Here is a 23,485-nt window from a genome sequence, read left to right on the forward strand (position 1 = left end):
AGCAAGGCCAGCAAAAAATGATTGTAAAATGTGTGAGAACTGGTATTTGATAGTAAAGAGAAAATAGCAGAAGAGATGGAAGTAAGAAGCGGATTATGGACGTGAAGCAGTGATATAAAGAGCGTCCATCCAGTAGCTCAGCAGCTGCAGTCAAAAATGGGTGTCTCGCTGTGGTCGGACAAAGACTGCAATGGGTGGGTGACAAAGAAGCCCAAAAGAAACAGGAAAAGATAAACTCCAGAACCAAAATTAACATCTGGCAATGTACAGTAACTTTGTCTGCAAAAGATGGAATCGACTTGTTGGTTGCGACATTCTGGAGATTTCTTTGATGGTGGAGCCACTGTTTCTTGAGATGCGTGTGCACCCGCATTTTAGCGCGTATGGTCCCTGAGATGTCGCTGAGGGTGCTGAAGGAAGCGTTATCGTTATCACCCAGCCCCTGTACCACGCAAGCAGCTTGACTGATGCTGCAACGTCGCGAGACGATGATCATCAGCCAGAACGAGAACGCCCTTTTGGCCTTGTCTGGATGCTTCTTTTATCATCAAAACACTTGCGCCGCGGCTTTTTTAGGTTCGCGTTCGCGTAGCTTCTAAGCTGGCCAGGTTGTATACACCGAGATTTCGCCACATGAGCGTCTTGGTCACCCAGCCATCGCAGCTTTCTGCTCCTAGAAGGCGACACGGAGGAGCTTTTATCTCCAAGCCAGTCTCCATGACGGTCACCATCTCATCGGCTTGCAATTTAAATGCTGCAGAGTCCGAGTAGTTGTTTCCATTGTTATAGAGAAATCACGGATACAATACTGCTGCTTTGTTTCTGATGGGGTGGTCGAGCCATGCAGAATGACGCGACAGAGGTAAAATGATTGATTGGTGCAGATAGGGAAAGGGAACGGGGTCAAGTTTGGGCATACCCTTTGATTCAAAAAACAGTTCCTTCGATACGGGAGCTTTGTCCGTCTTCCTACCAAAAGATGCAGAGAAATCCTATCCCATCTGTATATTGCGCAAGTCGCGTGGTGTTTACAACATTATCGAACGTAGGCGTGACCTGTCGGGAGGAAGGTAGAAAGAAGGCAGTACAAAAGGGCGATCCGTCAGTTCGCCAGTGCGAGGCGGCGATACAGGCGCAGATGAAAAAGATGAACACGAATCGAATCGAATCCAGAATATTAAGCGCCGCTGGTATTTAAATGCGCCTTAGTTGAGCGCCGACGCAGCGTATTGTCGCGATGGATGATGGGGGTTGATGAGGTGTCGTCGGATCAAAGAGAATGAAAAGAAGTCCCTGGCTGTTCGCAACTGAGAATGGAACTGGACGTGTTAGAGTCTGGCCCCGTTTTTCAGGCACCAAGTGCTATCATAAACCCGCAATATCAGGCATAACGGAAGGAAGCTCCACAATTCGAACTGGTCTCATCAGCGGCTGGCCCCTTGTAACTCAGCGGGCCCAGCACCGTGGCACTTTCCATGTCCAATCGTGTCGGCGCTTGTCTCGGTCCGTGCTTCCATCTTGCGCGCTTGTAGGGGAGCTTCCCAACAGTCGGTTTGCTTTGGTATTGGATCGTGGCCTCAAGTGGCATCAAGCAATACAATTTCTCACGCCTAAGATTGACTGACAATTCTTATTCGGATTAAATTGACAAGTCCATAGTTCATACTTTTGGCATACACTTTATCCACACGTTCGAACTACGGACAAACCGTATTCCTCATACAACTCCTGAACTTCACATCCCACTCTTCAATTCTCAGGCGCCCCGACGTCATTCGCCAACATGGCGACCAAGGGCAACTCTCTACGCGATCGCCAAATAGGTTTGTGATATTGTATCTAGAGCGCTTCTTGTCTTTCCGCTAACGCTTTCATCAGCGTCCCTCAAGAAAATCCTCAACCTGAACGAGACCGTCGAATCCTCCGAAGCTGACGAGGCGCATGCCAACGGTCTTCTTGCTCCTGTTGCGCCCATTCTCGACGCTGATGGCAACCCTATCTGGAAAGTCCTGGTCTTTGACGATCTTGGTCGAGATGTTATCAGCAGTGTAATGCGTGTCAGCGACTTGCGCGCAATGGGTGTAACAATGCACATGTAAGTCAACGAGCATGAAGCAAAAAATACAATATTGACACAAGCTGCGCAGGCACATTGGCGGCGCAAGACACCCTATCCCCGATGTCCCAGTCATCTACCTCCTCGAACCAAATGCGCAAAACCTGCAGGCCATTACTTCCGACTTACAGAAAGGATTATACACCCCTGCTTATATCAACTTCCTCTCATCACTCCCTCGTGTTCTTCTCGAGGACTTTGCAACACAAACAGCCACAGCAGGCACATCCGAACATATCGCCCAGTTGTTTGACCAGTATTTGAACTTCATCGTCGCTGAGCCTGACTTGTTCAGCTTGGGTATGCAAAAGGAGCATACATACTGGGCATTGAACAGTGCAGCCACAAGCGATGAGGAGCTTGACCGAGTAGTGGACAAGATTGTGAGCGGTCTCTTTAGTGTGATCGCCACCATGGGTATGTCGAAAATATGACTCGAAAAACAGTGTGCTGATATGTTGATAGGTGTTATTCCCATTATCCGATGCCCCAAGGGCGCTGCTGCTGAGATGGTAGCTGCTCAACTTGATCGCAAGCTTCGAGATCATATCCTAAACTCCAAGGACAACCTCTTTTCAGGACCCAGGCCCAATGCATCATCCGGTACTCACTCTTCTCGGCCTGTTCTCATTCTTCTCGACAGAAACATCGACTTGATACCTATGCTTTCGCATTCTTGGACATACCAGAGTCTAGTTCACGACGTTCTCAATATGAAGTTGAATCGCATTACCATTGAAACTCCTGTGGAAGAAGGAAACCCGGAAAAGGGGCCTACCAAGAAAGGCTACGATCTGACGACAAGCGACTTCTTCTGGGCCAAGAATGCGGGCAGTCCATTCCCTCAAGTGGCGGAGGACATCGATGCTGAGTTGACCAAATACAAAGAGGACACAGCTGCAATCACAAAGAAAACCGGTGTGACGGATCTCGAGGACCTCCAAGCCGATACCAGCGCCAGCGCTCAACATCTCAAGGCGGCAATAACGCTACTACCCGAAATGAGAGAACGCAAGGGCATTCTTGATATGCACATGAATATCTTGGCAGCTTTGTTAACAGGCATCAAAGACCGCCAGCTCGACAACTATTTCCAGTTGGAAGAGAACGTTGTGAAGCAAACCAAGGCCCAGATTATGGAGATCATCAAGGACGACAACAAGGGTACTGATCCTGTCGACAAACTGCGACTGTTCATCATCTGGTTCTTGAGCACCGAGCAGGAAGTTAACCGACAAGAATTCGAGAGCTTCGAGAAGGCTCTCTCAGAAGCTGGCGCAGATGTCTCGTCTCTGCCCTATGTTCGACAGTGAGTTGTATACACTCATTTAAGCTATATTTACTAACTAGGACAGGGTTCGCGCAACTACCAAGATGACACAGCTTACCACCATCAACAACACCGCCCAACCAGCTCAAACATCGGATCTCTTTGGACGCTTCTCTTCAATGTCCTCGCGTCTCACTGACCGCCTCAAGGAATCGGGAGTCCCCACCGGACTGTCATCCAACTTTGAGAGTCTTATTAGTGGTGTGAAGAACTTCCTTCCCGCTGATCGTGACTTTACTGTTACCAAGATCGTTGAATCTATCATGGACCCTTCTTCTGCCTCGTCTTCTGCCATTGCCAAGACAGAACACTTCCTCTACTATGATCCTCGATCAGCCAATGCTCGAGGCACTATGCCTCCTCCTAGCGCTGTGCGGTCGGGTGCAGGCACCAGCACGCCGGGTGGTATGCCTGGGTCTCAAGTGCCTGGTCAAACTGCTAGTTTCGGCCAAAGACGGCAAGGGTTCAGCGAAGCTGTCGTTTTCACAGTTGGTGGTGGCAGCATGGATGAGTACGGCAACCTGCAGGAGTGGGTAAGCCGCACAGGAGGTGATAGAGCGAAGAAGAGGGTTGTTTACGGCAGCACGGAAATGGTCAATGCTGCAGAATTTATCACAGAGGAGCTGGACACATTAGGAAAGGAGGTAGCATCATGATGATTCGAATATGGAGAATAGTCTAATGGATTCGGAGGCTAAAGGCCAATCCGAGAATGCCTCGTTTCACATTATTATTTTTCGAGACACCAAGATTTAAGACTGTAATCGTGACAGCCCAAGGCACAATTTGACTCTGATTCCTGTTTCTTAACAGAAGCTAGCACTTGATCAATGTCTATTACTTCTGCTGCATCTCAACGATGGTGTCATACTTACCCTGGACCCCATGTCCAAATTCATTGTGCGACACATAGCAGAGATTACAGAAATACAACGATACCCAGAACTTGCTTGAACCTGTTTAAATACATGTATAAAACAAACCATTCATTGACCTCGTTAATTCACCTTTTGAGTTGGGAGATACTTGAACCGACTACATAGCTCATCTGAGGCGTAGGTCAGCTCCATACCAGCTCAGGCGTGTACCTGAGCTACTGTAAGGTACGTACCGATCTAATCCAAGAACACCACCCGTCGCTGTCCCAGAACTTGGTTGCGCAAGGCCCCAAACCAACAAATCTTATTGGCAAACCCTGCTACTGACCCTTTCATTATTTCCATTGTGTCAACATCACGAGCATCCTCAATTCCAATTTTATCAACACCCACAACAACGCGCCCGTCGTATCACCAACCCCCGCGAAACCCATTCCTTTTTTCGTAATCCTGCGCGTTTTCAACTGACCATCATCTACGCTTCCGGTCGCGCCTCGCTCTCCCTCGCCATGGAAGACTCCCCCGTCAAAACCGAGGGCGCCTCTCGCCATCGCGCTGGCTACAAGTCATGGAAGAAGAAGTATAGAAAGATGCGCATCGTATTCGATCAGAAGATGCACGATGGAGAGGAGCTACACAAGCAAGAGGACAAGGCTGCGGCGCTCGTCAAGCGCTTGGCTGTAGAGAATGAGTACGCCATCTCCAAGGTTCAACTACGTAATTTTGAAGGGGATGCTAACAACGATACCAACAGTCGTCTACTGGATCTATTACTCGATATCAACAACTCCCCGCAGATTCCTCCCGAGAAGCAGGTCGAGGTATCCCTTCAGCCTTCATCAGATTCCAAAGCGCCTGTCCTGCCCCTGGATGAAGAATACGAACTGCGCAAAGACACCCCAAGAAAAAGACTCGAAGATCTCGTTAGCAGTGTTCCGCATTCAACATACAGCACTGCCAAGGAGTCACTACCGCAGATCGTCAGCGAACTCAAGGCCCCAGAGGGCGAAGCTTTCCCAGCCGACTTCCTATCCGCCGATGACATCGACAACTACATCTACGATATCGACATGGCTCTCGATAACGGTTCCCAACATCTCCCCACGCTCGCCCCTCGCGCCCATCCAGGCAATCATCAACAATCACACCCGCATCTCAAGAATCCTACTAGTGTAACGAATTGGCTGCGTAAACATGCCCCCAAGATATTCCTCCAGGACGGCGAGGCACACGGTGATGCAGATGATAACGAGGGTGGCCATACCGGTGGGCGCAAGACGCGCGGATCACGAGGCGAGCGTGGTGGAAGGGCGAGCACCAGGGGCAAGCGCGTCAGCGCAGCCGCTCGCGCAGTCGCAGCAGACCGCGACGTTGATGTCAGCATGGACGAGGAGCCAGATGTTGCCTCAACGCCCATCAGCCGTGGCAAGCGCAAGAGGAATAACGAAGACGACACTGGATACAAGCCCCGCGGCTCATCGACAAGGCCGACGAAGAAGAAGCGTAAGAGCGAAGCAGAGGGGACACCCAGTGCGCGCAAGCCAAAGAAGGAGAAGGAGGCTTCTGCCGCCCAAGCCGACTAGATCCGGACGGTCTTTGGAGGATCTCACTCAGAGCGAGAATAGCCGCTCTCCTGTATGAGCTCACACCATGACATGTATTACTATCGAAATCAAGAATGAAGCTTCACGGATATCCATATGTACGCAACACCCAAACCCCGGTACCATAATTGTATGCCTCTACAACCTTGGCCCTCCTTCCGGCTAACCGAGGGCCGTATCGATCGGGACGACTTGGGTCTACGGGTACCATTTTCATTCTGTTCATTTTTCACACTTTCAGCCCTCGTTACACGATCCATTTCCTTATGTGTACACGTGTGGGCTTAAGCCTCGGCATTCTTCCGTCTCCCAGCATGGGGGACAGACAGACGGGGGCTGGGGTTTCTTTTTTGGAAGGGAGGGGAAGGGGGAAATAGGGAGTTCTCTGCTACTGATGTTTCTTTTTTTCTCAATCAGGGAATTATTTTGGAGATTGGGTGTCGGTTACGCTAGCTACGGACAACTACCGAGGTTTGATAGCAAGCAAAATGAAAAAAAGAGGCGTTGTGAGGAAGCGACCACCTTGGAAGAGCAACTGTGCGATGATGTACTGTGTATCATACATGTGAGAAACTGAGGTGCAGGGATAACCAGACCCAATAGATTTGCTTTAAGATTGAAAGCTCGTGTTATGACTCCGTTACTCCGCGACTAAGGGGAACTAGGAAGAGTGTACTATGGGGATCAAGGAGTCACAATGTCAACGGCCAGGGAAGAGTGAGGTGTGGAAAACTATAAAGCAGGGCTGGGTATCCCGTTATGTCTAATGTGCTAAGAGCAAGAAGCTTTCTATCTACATAGCATCTACTCCTCAGCTATGCAGGATGTATCATGCTAACCTCCTCTCTCATATCTTTGCCTTTACATATTCAGAAGCCCAACATCCTATCCAACCACGATGACGATGGAGGAACGTTCTTCATAAATCGTTAGCCCGCTGCATGTGACCTTGCAGCGAGTTCCTGTGCATGAATGCACTTGACAACGCCATCTTCTTTTCTGTTGAGAAGACGAGTGGTCAAGAGGCCACAAGAGGTGAGGTTCTTGTGGTTTTCAAGACTGGAGTGAGATGCTATTCAGATGATGACAACAAATCCGACGCCGATGCTTGATGAGTTCATGAAAGAGAGTGTGCTCTTGTCGTTACAAGAGACCAGAAGGCGGGAGCGGAAGGTTTTGAGTGATTAGGGGGAGTCTGAGAATCATTGCAAAGACATTTACAGCTTCTCCTTGAGAGTCTTCTTGAGGCGGCGCTCAACAGCATCAAGGTACTCGTTGGTGGTGGCATAGTCCTTGCGCTCAGACTTGCCAGTGGCAAGGGCAAGATCCTTGGTCATGATACCGTCAATGTCGACGGTGTCAATGCAAGCCTGCTCAAGGCCCTCGGCGAAGGCAACGACATCGGGGGTGTCGTCGAGCTTACCACGCTGGATGAGACCACGGGTCCAGGCGAAGATGGAAGCAATGGGGTTGGTGGAGGTCTCGTTACCCTTCTGGTGCTCACGGTAGTGGCGAGTGACGGTGCCGTGGGCAGCCTCAGACTCGAAGGTCTTGCCATCGGGTGTGATGAGGACAGAGGTCATGAGACCGAGAGAGCCGAAGCCCTGGGCGACAATGTCAGACTGGACATCACCATCGTAGTCTGGAAAGCTGTTAGCATTTTCTTCTTGTGTATTACATGATATGATAGCTGAACGAGTGTTCAGAAATCACGTGGAAAACTCACTCTTGAGAGCCATGATGTAACCACCGGAGCTCTTGATCATCTGGGCGACCATGTCGTCAATGAGACGGTGCTCGTACCAGATCTTCTTGGCCTCGAACTCCTTCTTGTAGGTGGTTTCGTAGATCTCCTGGAAGATGTCCTTGAAGCGACCATCGTACTTCTTGAGGATGGTGTTCTTGGTGCTCATGTAGAGAGGGAGCTCCTTGTCAATGGCGAGCTTGAAAGAAGCGTGAGCGAATCCAGTGATGGACTCGTCGGTGTTGTACTGAGTCTGGGCAACACCACCACCCTCCTTGAACTGGAAGACCTCAATCTCCTCGGGCTGGCCACCCTCGGGGGTGTAGACCATGGAGAGCTTACCGGGACCGGGCAGGACAGCATCCTTGGCGCGGTACTGGTCACCAAAGGCGTGACGGCCAATGATGATGGGCTTCTTCCAGCCAGGAACCAGACGGGGGATACGGGGGATAACAATGGGCTCACGGAAGACGGTACCGCCAAGAGCGTTTCGGATGGTGCCGTTGGGAGAAAGCCACACTGGACATGCAAGTTAGCAATGCTCAATCTTATCAGGCTTACTGTATGTCTGATTCGCCATGTTCCTGCTCATTGCCCCTCGTGTCGCTTCTCCTGCATGTTCTCATGCATGCGGGGTTGCGATTGGTGGTGGGGAATAGCAAGACACAGCGCGAACTAAGACAATGCAGGACAGGTATGGACTTACTCTTCTTCAGCTTGAACTCCTCAACACGAGCCTCATCGGGAGTGATGGTAGCACACTTGACACCGACAGAGTACTTCTTGATGGCCTCGGCGGCATCAATGGTGACCTGGTCGTTGGTCTCATCACGGTACTCAAGACCGAGATCATAGTACTTGAGGTCGATGTCGAGGTAGGGGTGGATGAACTTGTCCTTGATGACCTGCCAGATGATGCGGGTCATCTCATCACCGTCGAGTTCGACGACGGGGTTCTTGACCTTGATCTTCTGAGTGGAGGAAGCCATTGTGCGGACTGCAAATGGGGAGATGGTTTGGATAGCACCGAATGAAGCGCGAACAGGGCGGATAGTGGTGGAAGTATAAGCGACACGGCGCAGCGAAGAGGAGAATAGAGATCGCGGGACGGAAGAGGCGAGAGCAGCGACGGGCATGATGGGCAGAAAAAGAGAAGAAAAAGAAGAGGGTGGAGGTTTATAAAAGAGTTTAAAAAGGGTCACGGCACGAGAACGGGAAACGGACTCGGGAATCGTCGCCGGGAGATTGACTGGGCTGGACTTGACTTGAGCTAGGGAAGGTCCTTCCTTTGGGGATGCTGTATCCGAACTGCAACTGCGACTGCAGCAACAAAACAAGCGCGGGGAGGGGCGGTTGGTTTGGGTCTTGGACCTTGGGGTTCGGAGGTGGAGATCGGAGGGTCGGGTTGAGGAAGGTGCCTGGGGTCTTTTACACTGACAGCCGAGGAAGTAGCCGGTTTCTGTGGCGGCGACCGAGAGGAAAACCGACGATGCGATGCGATGTCAAGAATACGGGGTAAGTTAATGTGACCTTGCCCCCCAATGAGACGGGGTGAATTTGATCAAAGAGGCGCCGCTAGTTGTTTGTTTGGAAGCTGGGGGAAGCATCAGGTGTTAGTTGCAGTTGCGCGAGTAATAGCCAGGACTAGATGAGGGGGAAATAAGGGTAGGTATGAGACAATCTATGTTTTGAGGGCTTTTGAAACATAGTAATTGCCTCTTTCTTCCCTTCAAAGGGTGCGAATAATAAAGTCCTGATCAAATGTAGAATCTGGAGAGGAGGGGAATGAGAATGTCGTCTCGTTGTATGACGATATGTATCATGACAGCTCTTTTGTGGCTGACCTCTGACCTCTCATGGAAGCTAGGCATGACATAGAAAGATGCACTTACAAAACGTCGTCTTTTGGACAATGAACTCTTTGCTACCGAGCTTGAAGTTGCAGACAAGAGAAGAACAAGACGATGATGCAAATTTGGATGGGACTTCAGCCGAGATAGATAAAAGGACTCAAAGGATGTTCATGTTTAATTCTGCCGACAACGGCCTTCCGAAGACGGATGTTGCGGTAAAATAACAATGGCTGACATGATCCTTTTAGACAATCGCATGCTATGACAGGGGTTTATCGTCCCTCTATCTAAAGTGTATACATATGACGTTCCCGTCCCAGACATGAAGCTCAACCTGCGCTCTGTTCCTCAACCTCACGATACTTTTCTAGAGTCTTTGGATGCGCAGAAACTCCGTCACATCCCCCCAAACAGTGAGGGCGTGTCTCGAGTACACTCTCCATCCTCTTCTTGCCAGGTTCTTTGTTGATGAGGCTCGGTACCTGACCGAGCTGGGGCATCTCGTCAAGACCTGCAAGCAGCGGGAAAAAGCCTCTAGCCAGTCCCAGTCTCGACGGTTAGCGCTAGTTTATATGGGTTCCGCATTGAGTCCCCCGCTTTAGTGGGCCATGTCTTTCTTGGGCACTGGATTTCGTGCATGACAGCCGCTCTCGTTTTTTGCCTCATCTCGGTATTACTATCCCCGAAGGAATGCGTCACACGAGTTATAGTGCCGAAGCTCACAGGAACATATAGTGCTATAGATAACATTCTTAACAGCCTTATAGCTACACATTCGTCATGGCCAGTCTAATGCCGTTGATATCCCGCTCTTTAACCTGTGCTAGCCTCAATAACCCAATTGACAAACCGCACCGGAAATAACCAGTCGCGGAGCTTTGCATCTCGGCGCGGAACGCATTTCCGTTCTCCGTCTCGGATCTCCGGTCTGTATCCACTCTCCGCGCCGTCATCGGGGGATGTCATATTGCCTTACGGTCATCGTCCGAACTGAAAACAAAGGGCATGAGATGCCGAGACACATTCATCGTGGTATCAGAAGGACAGAAATAGTATCGATCTCTCCCTCGGAGTATAAAAAATGGCCGATGGCAACAAGTTAGTTTATGCTGCTTACATGAGAGACTCTTTACCTATGTTGATGCTCAGAGACTATATTATTGCCTAGTCCGCTGAATCTGTTTCTACTTTTGACAACGAGGACTAATACGACGCTGATCTACACTTTATACCTTATAGTAATTTAACGACCACTATCGTGACATCGTGTTTCGTTTCTTGATCAACATCTCAAATTCGGTTGACATAGGGTAGGATGCCAGGCGCTATGCAGATATACGAACAGAACAATTATGTGAGTGAAAGTAGTCATCAATAACCTATCCATATATCTTCTCGGAATATCTTTCTATTCTGGGTAGTACATATTCCATCCTCATAACTCATTTCACCTAATATCCATTACAAACGACGATGCTCGACTTAGACATCAAAGATCTCACCAACGCCCTCATTACCCCCTCTCCTGATGTCAACAATATCCAGCCTCCACCCTTCCCAGTGCTTGAGTGATCGCTTGATCTCTTTAATCCGCTCGAGTCTCCTCTTAGACTCTTCCTCTTGCGCCTTGCGGAACGCATCTTCGTCAAAGTCCATATCATCGTCCTCGAGAAACTCGTCATCACCACCCCCAGCGAGTGCATTGAGACCACTTGTGAAGAAATCGCCGATTCCGCCGGGGCCAGACTTTCTTCGTTGAGTGGGAGACATACCATGTCCTGTAGTGAGGTCGACATCCTGGAAACCTGGGCTTGTTGCCTCCAGCTCACGGCGCTTTTCAATCCATGCCCCGCTCCTCAGCTCATGAACCTCGCTCTCAAGAGCACGGATCTTCCTTTCAAGCTTTTGGCGTTCCTCATCCTCAAGCTCGTCAACACCTTCATCGTCCAATCCGCCACCGCCTTCTAAGGACTTGCGGCTCTTGAGTTTCGTGTTTTCACTTTCGAGCTTCTCAACCTTTTCCTGCAGCTCTGTGACTTGATGTTCCGCCTTCTCCTTCTCCTTTTTGACTGCTTGTAGACGAGAATCTTGCTCCTTGTGTAATGTGGTGAGGGTCGTGGCTTTCTTATCCAAAGCTTCGACCTTCTTCTCAAGCTCGTCACGCGCATTCTTCACTTCTTCGAGTTCATGCTCGAGAGTCTTGACCTTGGTTTCAGCACTCGTCCGCTCGCTGCCCTCGCGCACTGCCTTCTCTGCTGTTCTCTCAAGATTGCGCTTGAGGTCCTGGAGCTCGCGCTGAGCCTTGCCTGCCGCAGCCTCAGCACGCGCAAGTTTATCCTCGAGAGCGGTAACCTGCTCCTTCTCCGATGATGATCCGCTGGCGTGGCGCTCGGCCTGGGCTCTAAGTTTTGAAATCTCGATTTCCATAGACTCAATGGTCGCTGTCTTGGCCTCCAACTCGGCCTTGAAATCCGCCGGTGGTGTAGCCATTGACACGGATTGGCGATGGCCATGGCTGGGTCCACGCGACACCTGTTGTTGGAGCTGAGCATTTTGACGTTCGAGGGCGGCCATTTGGCTCTTCTGTGAAAGTGTTAGCAGGCTTAAGAGCAAAGGACAGGCCTGCCACTTACCAAGCTATCCAAAAGGCCATCATCATGACTGCCAGTCTTGCCACTTTCCTCACCCTCAGCCTCGCGGATGTCGGCCAACTCGTTCTCAGCTTTCTGCCACCTCTTCTCCGAGTCAGTAGCCTCTTTAGACAATCGCTTGTTTTCCTTTTCTAGCTCTTCGATCCGAGCCATGTGCTTTCTGTAGATATCCGGCGCAGTCTCGCCATCAGGACTGAATGGAGATGCTGCCCCTCCTGAAGGGTTAGAGCCGGCGCGGAAAGATGTAGACCTCAATTTTGATTGCTGTGCAAGGGATGGGGTAGCGGCAGGCGAGTTCTCGTCATCGCTTTCACTCTCGCTATCGCTATCGCTGTCGCTATCACTCTCGTCCTCGTCCTTGGTTTCAATCTTGAGTGGCTTCTTTGGTCCTTTGGAAGACGCCTTCGCTGGCTTATCATCTGTATTCTTGGGAGGCTCTTCGGCGGGTTTCTCTTCGACCGCAGGGGTGTCTTCGGTCTTCTCCTCAGCAGGCTCGGGCGCAGGGGTTTCGGCTGCTTCTGTCTTTGTTTGTTTGGCTGGGGCACCCTTCTTCTTCTTCTTCATTTGCTCGACCTGGAATCGCATTGAGTTAGTCGTGTGATGGAATAAGAAGGGACGGGCGAACGGACTCGCTTCTTGGCCGCAGCAATCTTTTCCTTGCGGGCCTTTTCCTCTGCGTCGGCCATGATGATGGTTTAGGGAGCGCAAATCTGTAGAGAAATCGTCTTGCGCAGAATGATAGTTGTGGTTATTAGTGAAATCTGTCGTCTTGGCGCTAGATGTTAAATGCAGCTCCACGTTCAAGGGACGGGATTGAAGGGAGCTCCCCCACTGTCATCGTCTCGAAGCTTAGCTGGCCTGTGCGAGCACCGTGCCTGGAGTGGCGCAACTTAAAAACACACTGTATCTCGATCTGTGTAAGTGAGTTTCATCCTCTGTATATTAGAGTTTCCTACTGTTGAGATTACTGTTGAATCTATTGTCACAAGGTGTTTATCATCAAATGACGGGGTGAGATTGAGTCATGTGATACTATTCAATTGACTACAGAAGGTTTCGCTTCCTGCATTTAACTTCGCATATAACTCTTATCTGCATACATACAATATTTCTTTATATCCTTCACTTATTAGACTTAAGAGTCTTAACTATCAGTACAGTTATCCTTAACTCTATTAACTATTTCCTATAGCGGCTTAAATTAATATAGAACCTTCTTTCTATTAGTATATACCGAGAGCGGCTTAGGTCCCCTCTTTACTTACAGTTATAATTATAGCGTAACCTATAAAAAAGATCCTATAATGGGGTTCGAACGCATAAGCTTTAGGGAATCCTCAGGTAGATAGCCAGGCCTTCTCTAGGGGGGTTACCTAAGAACTCTATATACCGATAGAGGAAGCAGTAAGCTTTAGTCTTATAATAATAGAGCACCTATATTACCTGCATTGATAGATTTACCTAACTGAGCCATTGGACCCCTTATATAGGCTATTATTGAAAATTTTATAGCTTTATTTTAATATAGAGTTTTATAATTGATAAGGCAGCCTTATAGCCTTACTTAGAAGTCTATTTTTTTTTTTATTACACTACTGATACTGTACTGTTAAGAGCACCCTTCTTGGATGACTTGCTACCTCATATTAGAGTATCTATCGCTATACCTAGAACAAGACAGAGAAAACTGTAAGTAGATAGGGTCAAGTTAGGGTGGTTAGATGATAGATAGATCTGATTGTATATTGAACTCAGTCGTGAGACTTCAACTTGAGGAATCTAACCCTAGATCCCTCGGTCTGACTTCTCTTAAGGTAAATTACCCGAAGATCTTCCGGCGACCGCTCGCTGATTGGTCCCGACTTAATCTCTCCATGATACTCTTACAAAAACTTAGAAGGTATTTAAATTTCCAGAGCATAATTCTTCTTCTTGTAATAACCTTACAGTTTATTGGATAAAATTGCCTCAGGCGAGGCCCAACAGTGTTGCGTTCGCCTATCGTGGTTCTAGCGATGCTTCTTGATCTTGCACGATTATGGCTGACATCTCTAATAACGATTAAGCATGAAGATAGATAGGTACCTATGTAGTATATACTCGAACAGCTTTCACAAATCACTATTGAACAATGGCACCTACTAGCATAAGGCTTTGTGGTTCCTCCTCAAAAATCTACCTGTCGGCACAACGCTGTGTCGCTTTGTTGACACCAAGCTTGATCAACAGGTTTAACATACTAACCCAACCATACCTACTAAGGTAAATTCAGTTTAGTTAGGTAGTTTCTATGAGGGAAATAAATACCAAGGCACCAGGCATGTCGGAATGGTTGGGAATTTCGGCTGGTTGAAACCGAGTGACAGGGCGATTGATGTTGGATGCCTAATTGTCTCACATTGGACCTTCCTCGAATGATGCCCAAGTCATAGGAAGGCAGTTGGTCGGTCCTGCAGCAACACTATGATTGACAGCACGAGTTAATCAGCTTGAAATATTTAATACAGACTCTTCAACCTCCACTCACCTTATTTCTCCACGACCAACCTTTATCTCCTTTGACGAACATGAACTGGACTGAAGGTGCACTGGCTCGTCACTCTCGCCGCAAAGGCTGGGACGAGGACGCTGCTCGGCAAAAACAATACTTTGCAAAAGCTAGAGCTAAGAAGAATACCCCTTCATCAAGCAAAGGTCTAGACATTGTATCATTTGTCCCCGACTACATTAAGCAACCACAACCACAACAGCCCCAGGACCACTACTCGACCTCTTCGACTCCTGCAAAGAAGCAAAAAACACCAAAGAGGAAACTCATACATATACAGCATGATACCAACATAACTACTCGTCGCGATCTTGTTCAGGGTATTAACATTGAACTCCCGAAGCCTGGCAGCGGGCTTTCCCCAGTACGTCATTCCAAGAAAGACGACCAAGAACTGGATATCGCGACAAAGAGGCGCAGATTACTTGAAAAGGATGATTGGATGGGTGTCGGCACTCAGAAGCCCTTGAAGGTGAACTATACTTGGCGAAAGGATCGTTCTCCCCAACCACGAGGAGCCTCCAACTTCAAACAAAATCTTACGTCTCTTCTCCCAACATATGATCAACATGACCACTCCAATAGAAGAACGTTGGGCCGACTGTCTAACAATGAAATGAGAATCAACATAGGGAGCCAGAACCTTCGCTGGAGCCGGGAAAGCAACTCAGTACGAAGTTTTGCTACGCGACAAGGCCTCCCCAATCATATTAGTTCGAGCCCAGACAAGTCGCTCAATCTGGGACTAATATCGCCTTACCAGCTACCCTCGGATGTTCAAGCACCCAAAACGGCTACAATAAAGCCCCGAAAGTGTGATATAAGTCCAGGTCGCCTTGATGCTCGGAACAAACTATCCAGCCTTTCAAATGCTGCCCTGGATATCGCATACAAGAATAGTAACCAAAGACTGAGCAGGCGTGAGGGACCTGATGAACCTCGATTCGTCGCAAAGGCTCACATACCTATGATACATCAACCACAACCAATCCGGGAGACACGGCCTTCGCTGATCAACATACGTTCACCTGACTCCGAGGATAATATGAGTACTACTGCTGTTCTAGGTGCTCCAAGGCGATCTTCTAGTCGTATCACACCCGAAGATATACGGTGGAACTTATGGTTGAACTCCAAGACTGCAACATCATCAAGTGAGCCAGCTCAAACAAACGAAGCGAGAGAGTCCTCAAGATCTATTAGTCCTGGAGTCAGCCAATTTTGGAACTCATCGGAGAAACATTCGCAAACACAAAGCCCAGCCCAACCTCGAACTCCAAGACAGAGATCGTTGGGTCAGATTGACGAGCCACAACTACAATCCTGCGAAACCGGAACGTCTGACGTCTTTTCATCACACAATATCCAAAAAGAGATGCTAAGTTCCGAACCAGAACTGCCTGAAGTACAGACAGAAGGCGACTCGACTACACCCGCTGCTCTACAAACTCGCGAATCACTCAAGAACCCGGATCATGATCGGCGCGAGGCCTGGGTCAAGCCTCGAAGTGACTGGATACTTCCGGCACGGAAAAACACAAGAAAAACTACCAATGTTCGAGACATGCTAGACTTACTAACTGAGAACGAAGATAAGAGCGGAGTAGTAACTGAGAAGCACGTCGAAGGGAAAACGACACTAAACTCTGAAGATGAGGATGAGATTTGGAAAAGGTTTGTTTTCGATAACGATCCTGCTGAGACTACTCGCAAAGCCCTTGATGAGGTGAATGAGCAGACCAAACGCGAGCTGGGCCTCAAAAAGACAACCGGCCTTTGCATATTCCAAGACTTACCAATAGCCTTAAGTTCGACGGCACCGCGCAGTGATGTTGCTGAGCCCCCCTCAACGACACGAGAGAGCTCATTATCGACTAAGCAAACGCCTGGTATCGCGGACAATCAGATAGGAGTGCTACTGGGCACAGACCCGGACTTAGACCTGGAGGAACAGTCATTATCGGAGGTCACCGCAAACGCAGATACCACAGATGGCATCGACTCGATCGTTGCTCAGCCTTCGTCGCCCGAGCCGTTACAGGCCGAGTTCAAATTCCACCAGCCGCAACTCTTCATTGGAAGATTAGCTGCCGATGCCCCCTCTAATATACCATCCGTAACCTTATATGGACCAAAGAAGGGTAGGCGATGGAGGAAGCGCAGGGACAAAGCGCGGCCTGATTTCCGCGCCATGCCGAACTATGACGATGATCCAATTGAGGAAGACTAACGTATCGGAAACAAAGCAAGATCTGTGGCCTAGAGGTGACTCAGAAGTCAGCCGGGGCTAGGAATCCGCAAGCTACGTATGTGGTCACGAGCTGGAAATGCAGTGCGCCATATCGCGCATTGTGGGATGGGGAGAGTTTCCGGCGCTGTGTAAACCATACACTACGTCCGTGGGCACGGCGGGGAATACAACCTTGTAGTGCGACTAGGGACTAGTCTAGCTACGGATGATCTCCTACTATTGTACTCACTTATTTCTTGTCTCGCTACACAGGTTCAGGACAGGGGAATTTGTCCATTATGTGACACATAAAAAGGAGTAAGGAGAAAACAAAGGGTATCAAGCTGTATCGCCATCTTGGAGCGAAGGGTTACAATGCGGCTATCATGGGTTCAGATGATCAGAGAATACAATAATGATTTGTCTAAATGCGTCATAAATTCTAACAGGACCACCCAAACATAGAGAAAGAAGAACAAAACTCCCCGCCGTCTATATAATAACACATTCTATGTACAACAAGGTTGGCCTCATGTCTCATCATAAACGTCACTAAGTCATCAATCCGCCAATAAACACGCAATCTTATCTCGGTGCCTTCAACTCGAATCGTGAACCCCAGTCAGATCCCAGTAGATCCATCCAAGAAAGGAAACTCAAAAGAAGGAATGGAAGCATGACAGAAACATCCATCGTGCATACACAGCCACGCTGAAATGATCCCCACAGACTGCCCGCCTTACCCGCTTCCAGAACAATTCTCTCAAGTCAGCCTCAGCGCGATGAGACACCCCAGTGGGGATAAGATCTGCAACGCATGGGCGTTTTCCTGCAGATCCCCAGCGACATTCATGGTAGAGGAATGAAGGAGCAAAGGCCAAGATTGAGAATGCCTGGCACAAAAATATCCTGCAGAAGGGTTGTTTGTTTGGTGTGTGTGGGCTGCATGCATGCAAGGAAACAGGACGAATTGAGGTCGTTTTGTTGTCCTTTGATGTAACAGTATGTATACAAGAGCTGCAGCTAAGGCTTTTCGCAGTCAAAGCTGGGTTGATTGTGAGAGATATCCAATGTCGGTGAGCTATCCAAAGCAAGAACAGCCTACAGATAGATGACACATGGCAGAAGTTCTTGTTTTGAACGACTTTGGTGGACATACTCTCAGCCGATGTCGTAGTTTCAAGCCATTGGGTGTAATGTTTTGCGGTGCTTTGTGGTAGGCTGATTCTATGTGTAAGGCTGTTTTCTTGCTCATGGAATTCAGGATCGGCTGCGACGCTTCTCCTTGCGCTTAGACTCGCAGGATGTCTTGCATCCAGGGCATTCGAAACCGTTCTTGGAGACGTAGACTCGAACAAGGCAGCGTTGGCAGCGCCACCAGGCAGCGGGCGCATATCGACCCTCAAGCCATTCCTCGTTGACAGTTGCTCCACGCTTCTGGATATCTTCACGGTGATATTCACGAAGATGGTCTCGAAAGTGGTCTCGACGGTGGAAGGGGTCTCGGGAGCGACCGCAACGAGGATAGTCGCACAAGTAGACGTCCTTGCTCGACTCAGGAGCATGAGTGTTCTTGTAGTGACGAAGAAGATCCGCAGTTCGCTTGAAAGGGCGAGCAGGACAGCCAGGGTGAAGACACTGTACTGGCCAGTCGTTACCGCTAATCAGACACAAGAGTTAGCAATGAGACAGGTCTTGGTTGGATCATAGATTGTACGTACGTTTCACTGCGGGGAATGATAGACTCCTCGGCCATGGCCTGTCCGGAAGAAAACTGTTGCTCATAGCCTGGTGTCTGTTGGTAGGCAGAGTAGGTGTTTGGTGATGAACCATACACAGCATAATAGTTGTGTTGTACAGGTGACTCGGGAATAGTAGAAGCCTGAGAGCTGCCCCCAGAGCTCATATCTCTGGCCATAGGTTGGGACTGGTAGTAACCGGAGAAGTACTCCGTAGGTGATGAGACCTGATCTTGAGGAGAGGAGGCGTGATACCAGCTGTTGCTGTTGCTGTACCATTGGTTGGAGCCCATTGTGATGGTTTTTGTTTTTGATAGCTTGCTTCACGTGAAGAAACCGTTCAATGTGCAAGTTGATCAGCTGGGATATGGAAAGCACGGGTGTTTGAGAGGTCGAGCTGATGACTTATGAATTAGCTCCAGAGAGGTTGTAAGTGATGCAAAGAACATGCAAGTATAGCCCGCAACCAAAGTAATATCTTGATGGCGGTCTTGGAAGGGAAGAGATGAAGTCTGTGGCATGAGAATTAATATGATATTGATGGATAGATGAATCAATAAAAAGAGGACGAGAGCAGTGGTTATATGCTTGAGGGAGATATGGGAGAAGGGTGTTGCAGAAAGTAGACTAGTACAAGCTAGGACGTGTAAGTCAAGGTGAGGCTCAAATCGCACATTGGTCAGTGAGGCGAGGTTAGTCACTCGTGTAATACACAAAAGGTAGATGGCAGCATGCGCTTGAAACTGTAAGAGACCTCTCATACACAAACAACCGCAGCCACATCTGGTAGCAAGGCCCAGCAAGTGTCGTCAGGGTTCCATAGTGCACTCTGCACTCTGGGGTTAAGGGCATGACCAGGGTAGCTGCCGGGGACCCCAACTCATGGAACCCGGACCAACCCACGATAAGGTAGAGCATGGACAGAGCTGGATGACAGACGGCTAAGAGATAACCAGTTCCAGGACAGAGGACTGGAGGAATGCAAGGGGGGCAGTACGCAGTACACAAAACAAGGGTTGAAGGCGAAGCAGCATTTGGCGCAAGCTGGCTCGTGATGTGTAAGTAATCGAGACTTTGTCGATTGGGTGGGAACTAGGGTCAAGTCAAGCTTGATAGAGACAACAACAAGTAGCATGTGTGGAGACAGCGTCAAGGTTGTAGGTACCCTATCAAGAGTGACGCATTCTTGGCCGGTGTCCTGAAGAGGGAAAGATGGCGGGCGATGCAACAGTAACAAAGAAGCTAACATAGCGCACTCGGAGGTCGAGGAGAGGACCAGGAACGAGTAGTCGCCTTACGGAGCTCCGGGTCAAACGGAACTTGCGAATAGCGCAACAGTAGTTTGTACAAGACTGCTAAGCCCAATGGAATTTTGCAATTGATGGTATGGAATTAAGCTTCCGTCTGGTCAGAAGCCAGGGTAGAAACCCATTTAGGGGGTTTCGTCTTGGCTGCAGGCTCGAGGCAAAGGGCAGCCAATTGTCTAGTTTGTCCATAATTGGCGGGTTCAGTGGGAATCGGCAACTGATGATGTTGCCGGTTGGGCGGCGACCGGGCGTGGCAATGCGCTGGGGCTGAATGCCAATTAACAAATGGTTCTGTCATGGGCTGGCTGGAGTGGATGCGGTAGTGATGGCAATAAGGGCAAAGTTGGTGACGAGCGATAAGCGAAACACTGACTGTGTTGTATGCAACTGTCAAATAGGGGCTGTGCGAGGCCAGCACAACGGATTTCGGTCAATGCCAAAAGGTAAAGTTGGCTTGGCCAATACTCATTTGTGTGCTTGTGACCCTGATTACCGTTCAAAGAAGCTTCGGTGCAGCGAAAAAGGGCATGGGTGCGTATTAGCCGCGGAATGTAATCAACGCTTTTGACTCTCGGTAACGGGAGGAAGTAGATCGACGTGGCCCGGGATTCGTCTATCTTGTCTATCGGTCAGAGAAGACAGGTTGAAAATGACGATGGAGCGATAATTGAGGATGATTTGGTGGTGGCAGAACAACGAGGCAGAGCCCGTACTACAGCGCAGGAGGAGGTACCTTCTTCTGTACCTTCTGTAGGCGCAAAATAAAAAAAACCATCCCTCTACACAAGAAAAATGCAGTGCACCTTTTGGGTGGTACCTGCCCTGTCTACTGTCTACCCTGCCTGCCATCACTTCAAACTTGCCATCATCGCACTGGTTACCCCTCCTGCTCCTTTGCAGCTACCCCCTGCGTACCTGCCTTCCATTTGGTGTTCTAGTCTAGGCGAGTAGGTGCCGTAGCGAGAAGCTATGACCCAATTCACTGCAACCCCAAGGTGCCTTCCATCGCAACGCCAAAAGAGAGGCAGATGATGTTGTAGCTCATTGCACTTCCATTCAAGCCAATCCCTTCTCCAATCCTCTTTTTTTGTCTCATCTTATTGCATCACATCATGCACTTTCATGCGGCGGCCTAAAGTCGATGCTTCGCATTAGTACAACACCACCTGCAAGGCCAGCTTGTTGTGCCGATCTCTGTGGTGCAAAGCCATTAAACAACCGCCCGATGTTCACAAGCATGTTCACAAGCACATGCACGAGCCTCAAGACTATGGAGAAAGCGCAGGAGATACGCCAATCAAGTGGCTGTTCCTTTACTGGACAGCCAACAGATCATCCTGCTGCATCAGGCAACGAAATAACTTTGTTTTAGGGATAGTTGATTGATCAACATCCGTGGCAGTCAGTTCTGTCAGGGAATGGCAATGGCAAATGGCATTCAACGGCCTCGATTTGTCTGACACATCCACAGCACAGACAAATTAAACCCGGCACCGTCATTCCGCCATCTCCCACACCTTCACTTCACACCTTTACAGCTCCCCACAATTCGGTCACTTGTTTGTTTGACCTTCAGTGTTGTGTAACTTGTCCTGCATCTATCGGGCTATCTAATCGCAGCCAGTTTGGCATGTCGCAAAACAATGACGAGGCAGTCTCCCAGGGTGCTCGGCTAGTCAGAGAATCAGCAACCGTCTCTATGCCTGATCAAGAACAAGTCTGGACGCCTCGTCTTATCTGTATAACCTAGCGGATTCCCCCGGCACTTGCATACCACCGCCAGGAAATTTTCCGAATAGGTTATTGTCAGTCATTTCAACAGACCGTGGTTTAGGTTTTTGGACGAACTTGAGATGTATAAGTGAGGCTGACTGAAGTAGCGAACAGTAAGTGCAGGAGGAGTGTTGAAAATGGTTCGCCTGCCATGAAATCATCGTCTTTGGCAAGGTCATCGGACACATCACCACCCCCCAGGACCCCAGAACCCTTTCTCATCTGTGACAACCTGGCAGGAAGACTGACCCATGTCGCTCACTGTACTGAATTGACGCCCGCTCAATAATGCCCCTTTCTCGTATCATGGATCTGCATCCGCGAAGCTCTAACAGCGCATGACGGGCATAGAAACATTCCAGAAGCCTTCCCAATGTAATCATGCGTTGGGTCCATTCATACCCCCAGTCAGCTCTCCCGGCGAACGCCGACACAGTTGGGGGCGAGCGGCGACTCTCCTCAGATGAATCCTTCAACTTTAGTGATGGATGGCAGCAAGCGCAGAACTGTGTCGCTGTGCCGCAAGCTTGTCATTCGTGAAGCGAACCTCACCGACAAATGCGGCGGCTGACGAATGCTAACGAACAGATTGCCTTGCGAGGACTTGATAGGCATACTGATGAGGACATATGAAAAAGGCAACTCTGTCGGCGGCGAGACCACCGAGGCATTCATCTCGTTAGCCTTGACTTCCGTGATAACACACACCTCTTCATGATGGTCTTTTCGCCTAGCAGTAGAGCTGGAATTTTATCGTGTCGTGTCATTCTCAATCAAGTCATACACATGTCAGCTCAGGCTTGATGAGCAAAGACAAAGCTCAAGATAGCACGATTAGTTGCGTTTGCAGTTGCATTTGTACCCTGAGGACAGCAAGGATCTGTTTGTGTCTGATTCACTCATGTGTATTGCCATCTCCGCGAGCCACGTCGTCTGAATGGTGTGAAATGTGCTACAAGTGTAGCGTTGCCTTGTTGAAGGTAACGATATACCAACCCACGCAGGATGTTGCGCCTCGGTGACTGATAGAGGAAAGGGGACAACAGATGAACAACAAGACATCCGCTTCTCTACCGAATTTGGTTCCCCTCTTATAGTTATATCGCCTTGAAAGCTCTCGAAATTCGGCGTCTTCTTAGTCCTTGGGCAGCAACGCAGCAACCTCAAGTCGCTGGGTTCTTCGCTCCAAGATCTATCATTTGGAACGCCTTACCAAGGATATGTTGCAGCAGACACAGCATTGGTTGACACAGTGAGGAACGCCAGAGATCATGTCAGCAAGGCAGGCGCATAACATGGTTGTGCGCCACTAAGCAAAGTGTCTGCCTTCAACGCCAATCGAATATGAGGCTGCAGCAAGAAAAAGAGGTGGCCGACTCCCCCCAAAACTAGGCTTCTCACCGCTTCCTGCCTTCGTGGACGAGTGTCTACCAGAGGATTCACTAGGCAAACGAAACCGTCACGTTTGGTATTCACATACCGGAAAGTCTTGTCATCCAGGGCTGCAGCCCGGCACTCGAAGGGTTCGTATTCATATCTCAAAAGATGGGGGAACTAACGCCCCTTGTAGCATATTTACCTGTCCCGATAGGACAACAAAAGCGAGGACAGAGAAAGAAGATGAGGCTGCCGCTAATGCCGTTCTTATCTCCCTATGCTCCCATTGTGGCCCTCTCCGGGAGGTCACAAAACCAAAGTACAGACTGCCCGAA

At 49.2% G+C, this 23,485-nt stretch overlaps 7 protein-coding genes across 7 annotated transcripts in view; 3 read left to right on the forward strand and 4 right to left on the reverse strand.

Annotated features, from left to right (window-relative positions):
• Positions 1–1,783: 1,783 nt before the first annotated feature.
• On the forward strand, positions 1,784–4,102 carry FGSG_10345 (uncharacterized protein; the record flags this gene model as incomplete). The annotated part of the gene is made up of 5 exons (XM_011321009.1): positions 1,784–1,823; positions 1,879–2,095; positions 2,148–2,533; positions 2,582–3,425; positions 3,472–4,102. 5 exons carry the CDS (start codon positions 1,784–1,786, stop codon positions 4,100–4,102), a joined length of 2,118 nt encoding a protein of 705 aa, XP_011319311.1.
• Positions 4,103–4,661: 559 nt separating this feature from the next.
• Positions 4,662–6,556, forward strand: FGSG_10346 (uncharacterized protein). The gene is made up of 2 exons (XM_011321010.1): positions 4,662–5,015; positions 5,079–6,556. The coding sequence occupies exons 1-2, from the start codon at positions 4,834–4,836 to the stop codon at positions 5,905–5,907; spliced, it is 1,011 nt and encodes a 336-aa protein (XP_011319312.1). The 5' UTR covers positions 4,662–4,833; the 3' UTR covers positions 5,908–6,556.
• A 90-nt stretch (positions 6,557–6,646) lies between these two features.
• Positions 6,647–9,662, reverse strand: FGSG_10347 (uncharacterized protein). Its single transcript, XM_011321011.1, has 4 exons — positions 9,565–9,662; positions 8,379–9,266; positions 7,655–8,191; positions 6,647–7,570 (listed from the first exon to the last, which is right to left on the reverse strand). The coding sequence occupies exons 2-4, from the start codon at positions 8,806–8,808 to the stop codon at positions 7,146–7,148; spliced, it is 1,392 nt and encodes a 463-aa protein (XP_011319313.1). The 5' UTR covers positions 8,809–9,266; positions 9,565–9,662; the 3' UTR covers positions 6,647–7,145.
• Positions 9,663–10,917: 1,255 nt separating this feature from the next.
• On the reverse strand, positions 10,918–12,945 carry FGSG_10348 (uncharacterized protein). Its single transcript, XM_011321012.1, has 3 exons — positions 12,806–12,945; positions 12,159–12,749; positions 10,918–12,108 (listed from the first exon to the last, which is right to left on the reverse strand). The coding sequence occupies exons 1-3, from the start codon at positions 12,860–12,862 to the stop codon at positions 11,008–11,010; spliced, it is 1,749 nt and encodes a 582-aa protein (XP_011319314.1). The 5' UTR covers positions 12,863–12,945; the 3' UTR covers positions 10,918–11,007.
• Positions 12,946–14,743: 1,798 nt separating this feature from the next.
• Positions 14,744–16,954, forward strand: FGSG_10349 (uncharacterized protein; the record flags this gene model as incomplete). Its single annotated transcript, XM_011321013.1, has 1 exon — positions 14,744–16,954. One exon carries the CDS (start codon positions 14,744–14,746, stop codon positions 16,952–16,954), a length of 2,211 nt encoding a protein of 736 aa, XP_011319315.1.
• Positions 16,955–18,214: 1,260 nt separating this feature from the next.
• On the reverse strand, positions 18,215–18,986 carry FGSG_10350 (uncharacterized protein; the record flags this gene model as incomplete). The annotated part of the gene is made up of 2 exons (XM_011321014.1): positions 18,215–18,614; positions 18,676–18,986. 2 exons carry the CDS (start codon positions 18,984–18,986, stop codon positions 18,215–18,217), a joined length of 711 nt encoding a protein of 236 aa, XP_011319316.1.
• Positions 18,987–23,311: 4,325 nt separating this feature from the next.
• FGSG_13746 (uncharacterized protein) overlaps positions 23,312–23,485 on the reverse strand; it is a gene marked incomplete at its 3' end in the record, with an annotated part of 2,451 nt that continues 2,277 nt past the window's right edge. The window contains exon 4 of the mRNA XM_011321015.1: positions 23,312–23,327. Coding sequence (XP_011319317.1) covers positions 23,312–23,327 — 16 coding nt within the window. The remainder of the gene's footprint in view (positions 23,328–23,485) is intronic.

Source organism: Fusarium graminearum, chromosome 1, assembly GCF_000240135.3.
Source record: "Fusarium graminearum PH-1 chromosome 1, whole genome shotgun sequence".
In the NCBI taxonomy this organism is placed as follows: domain Eukaryota; kingdom Fungi; phylum Ascomycota; class Sordariomycetes; order Hypocreales; family Nectriaceae; genus Fusarium; species Fusarium graminearum.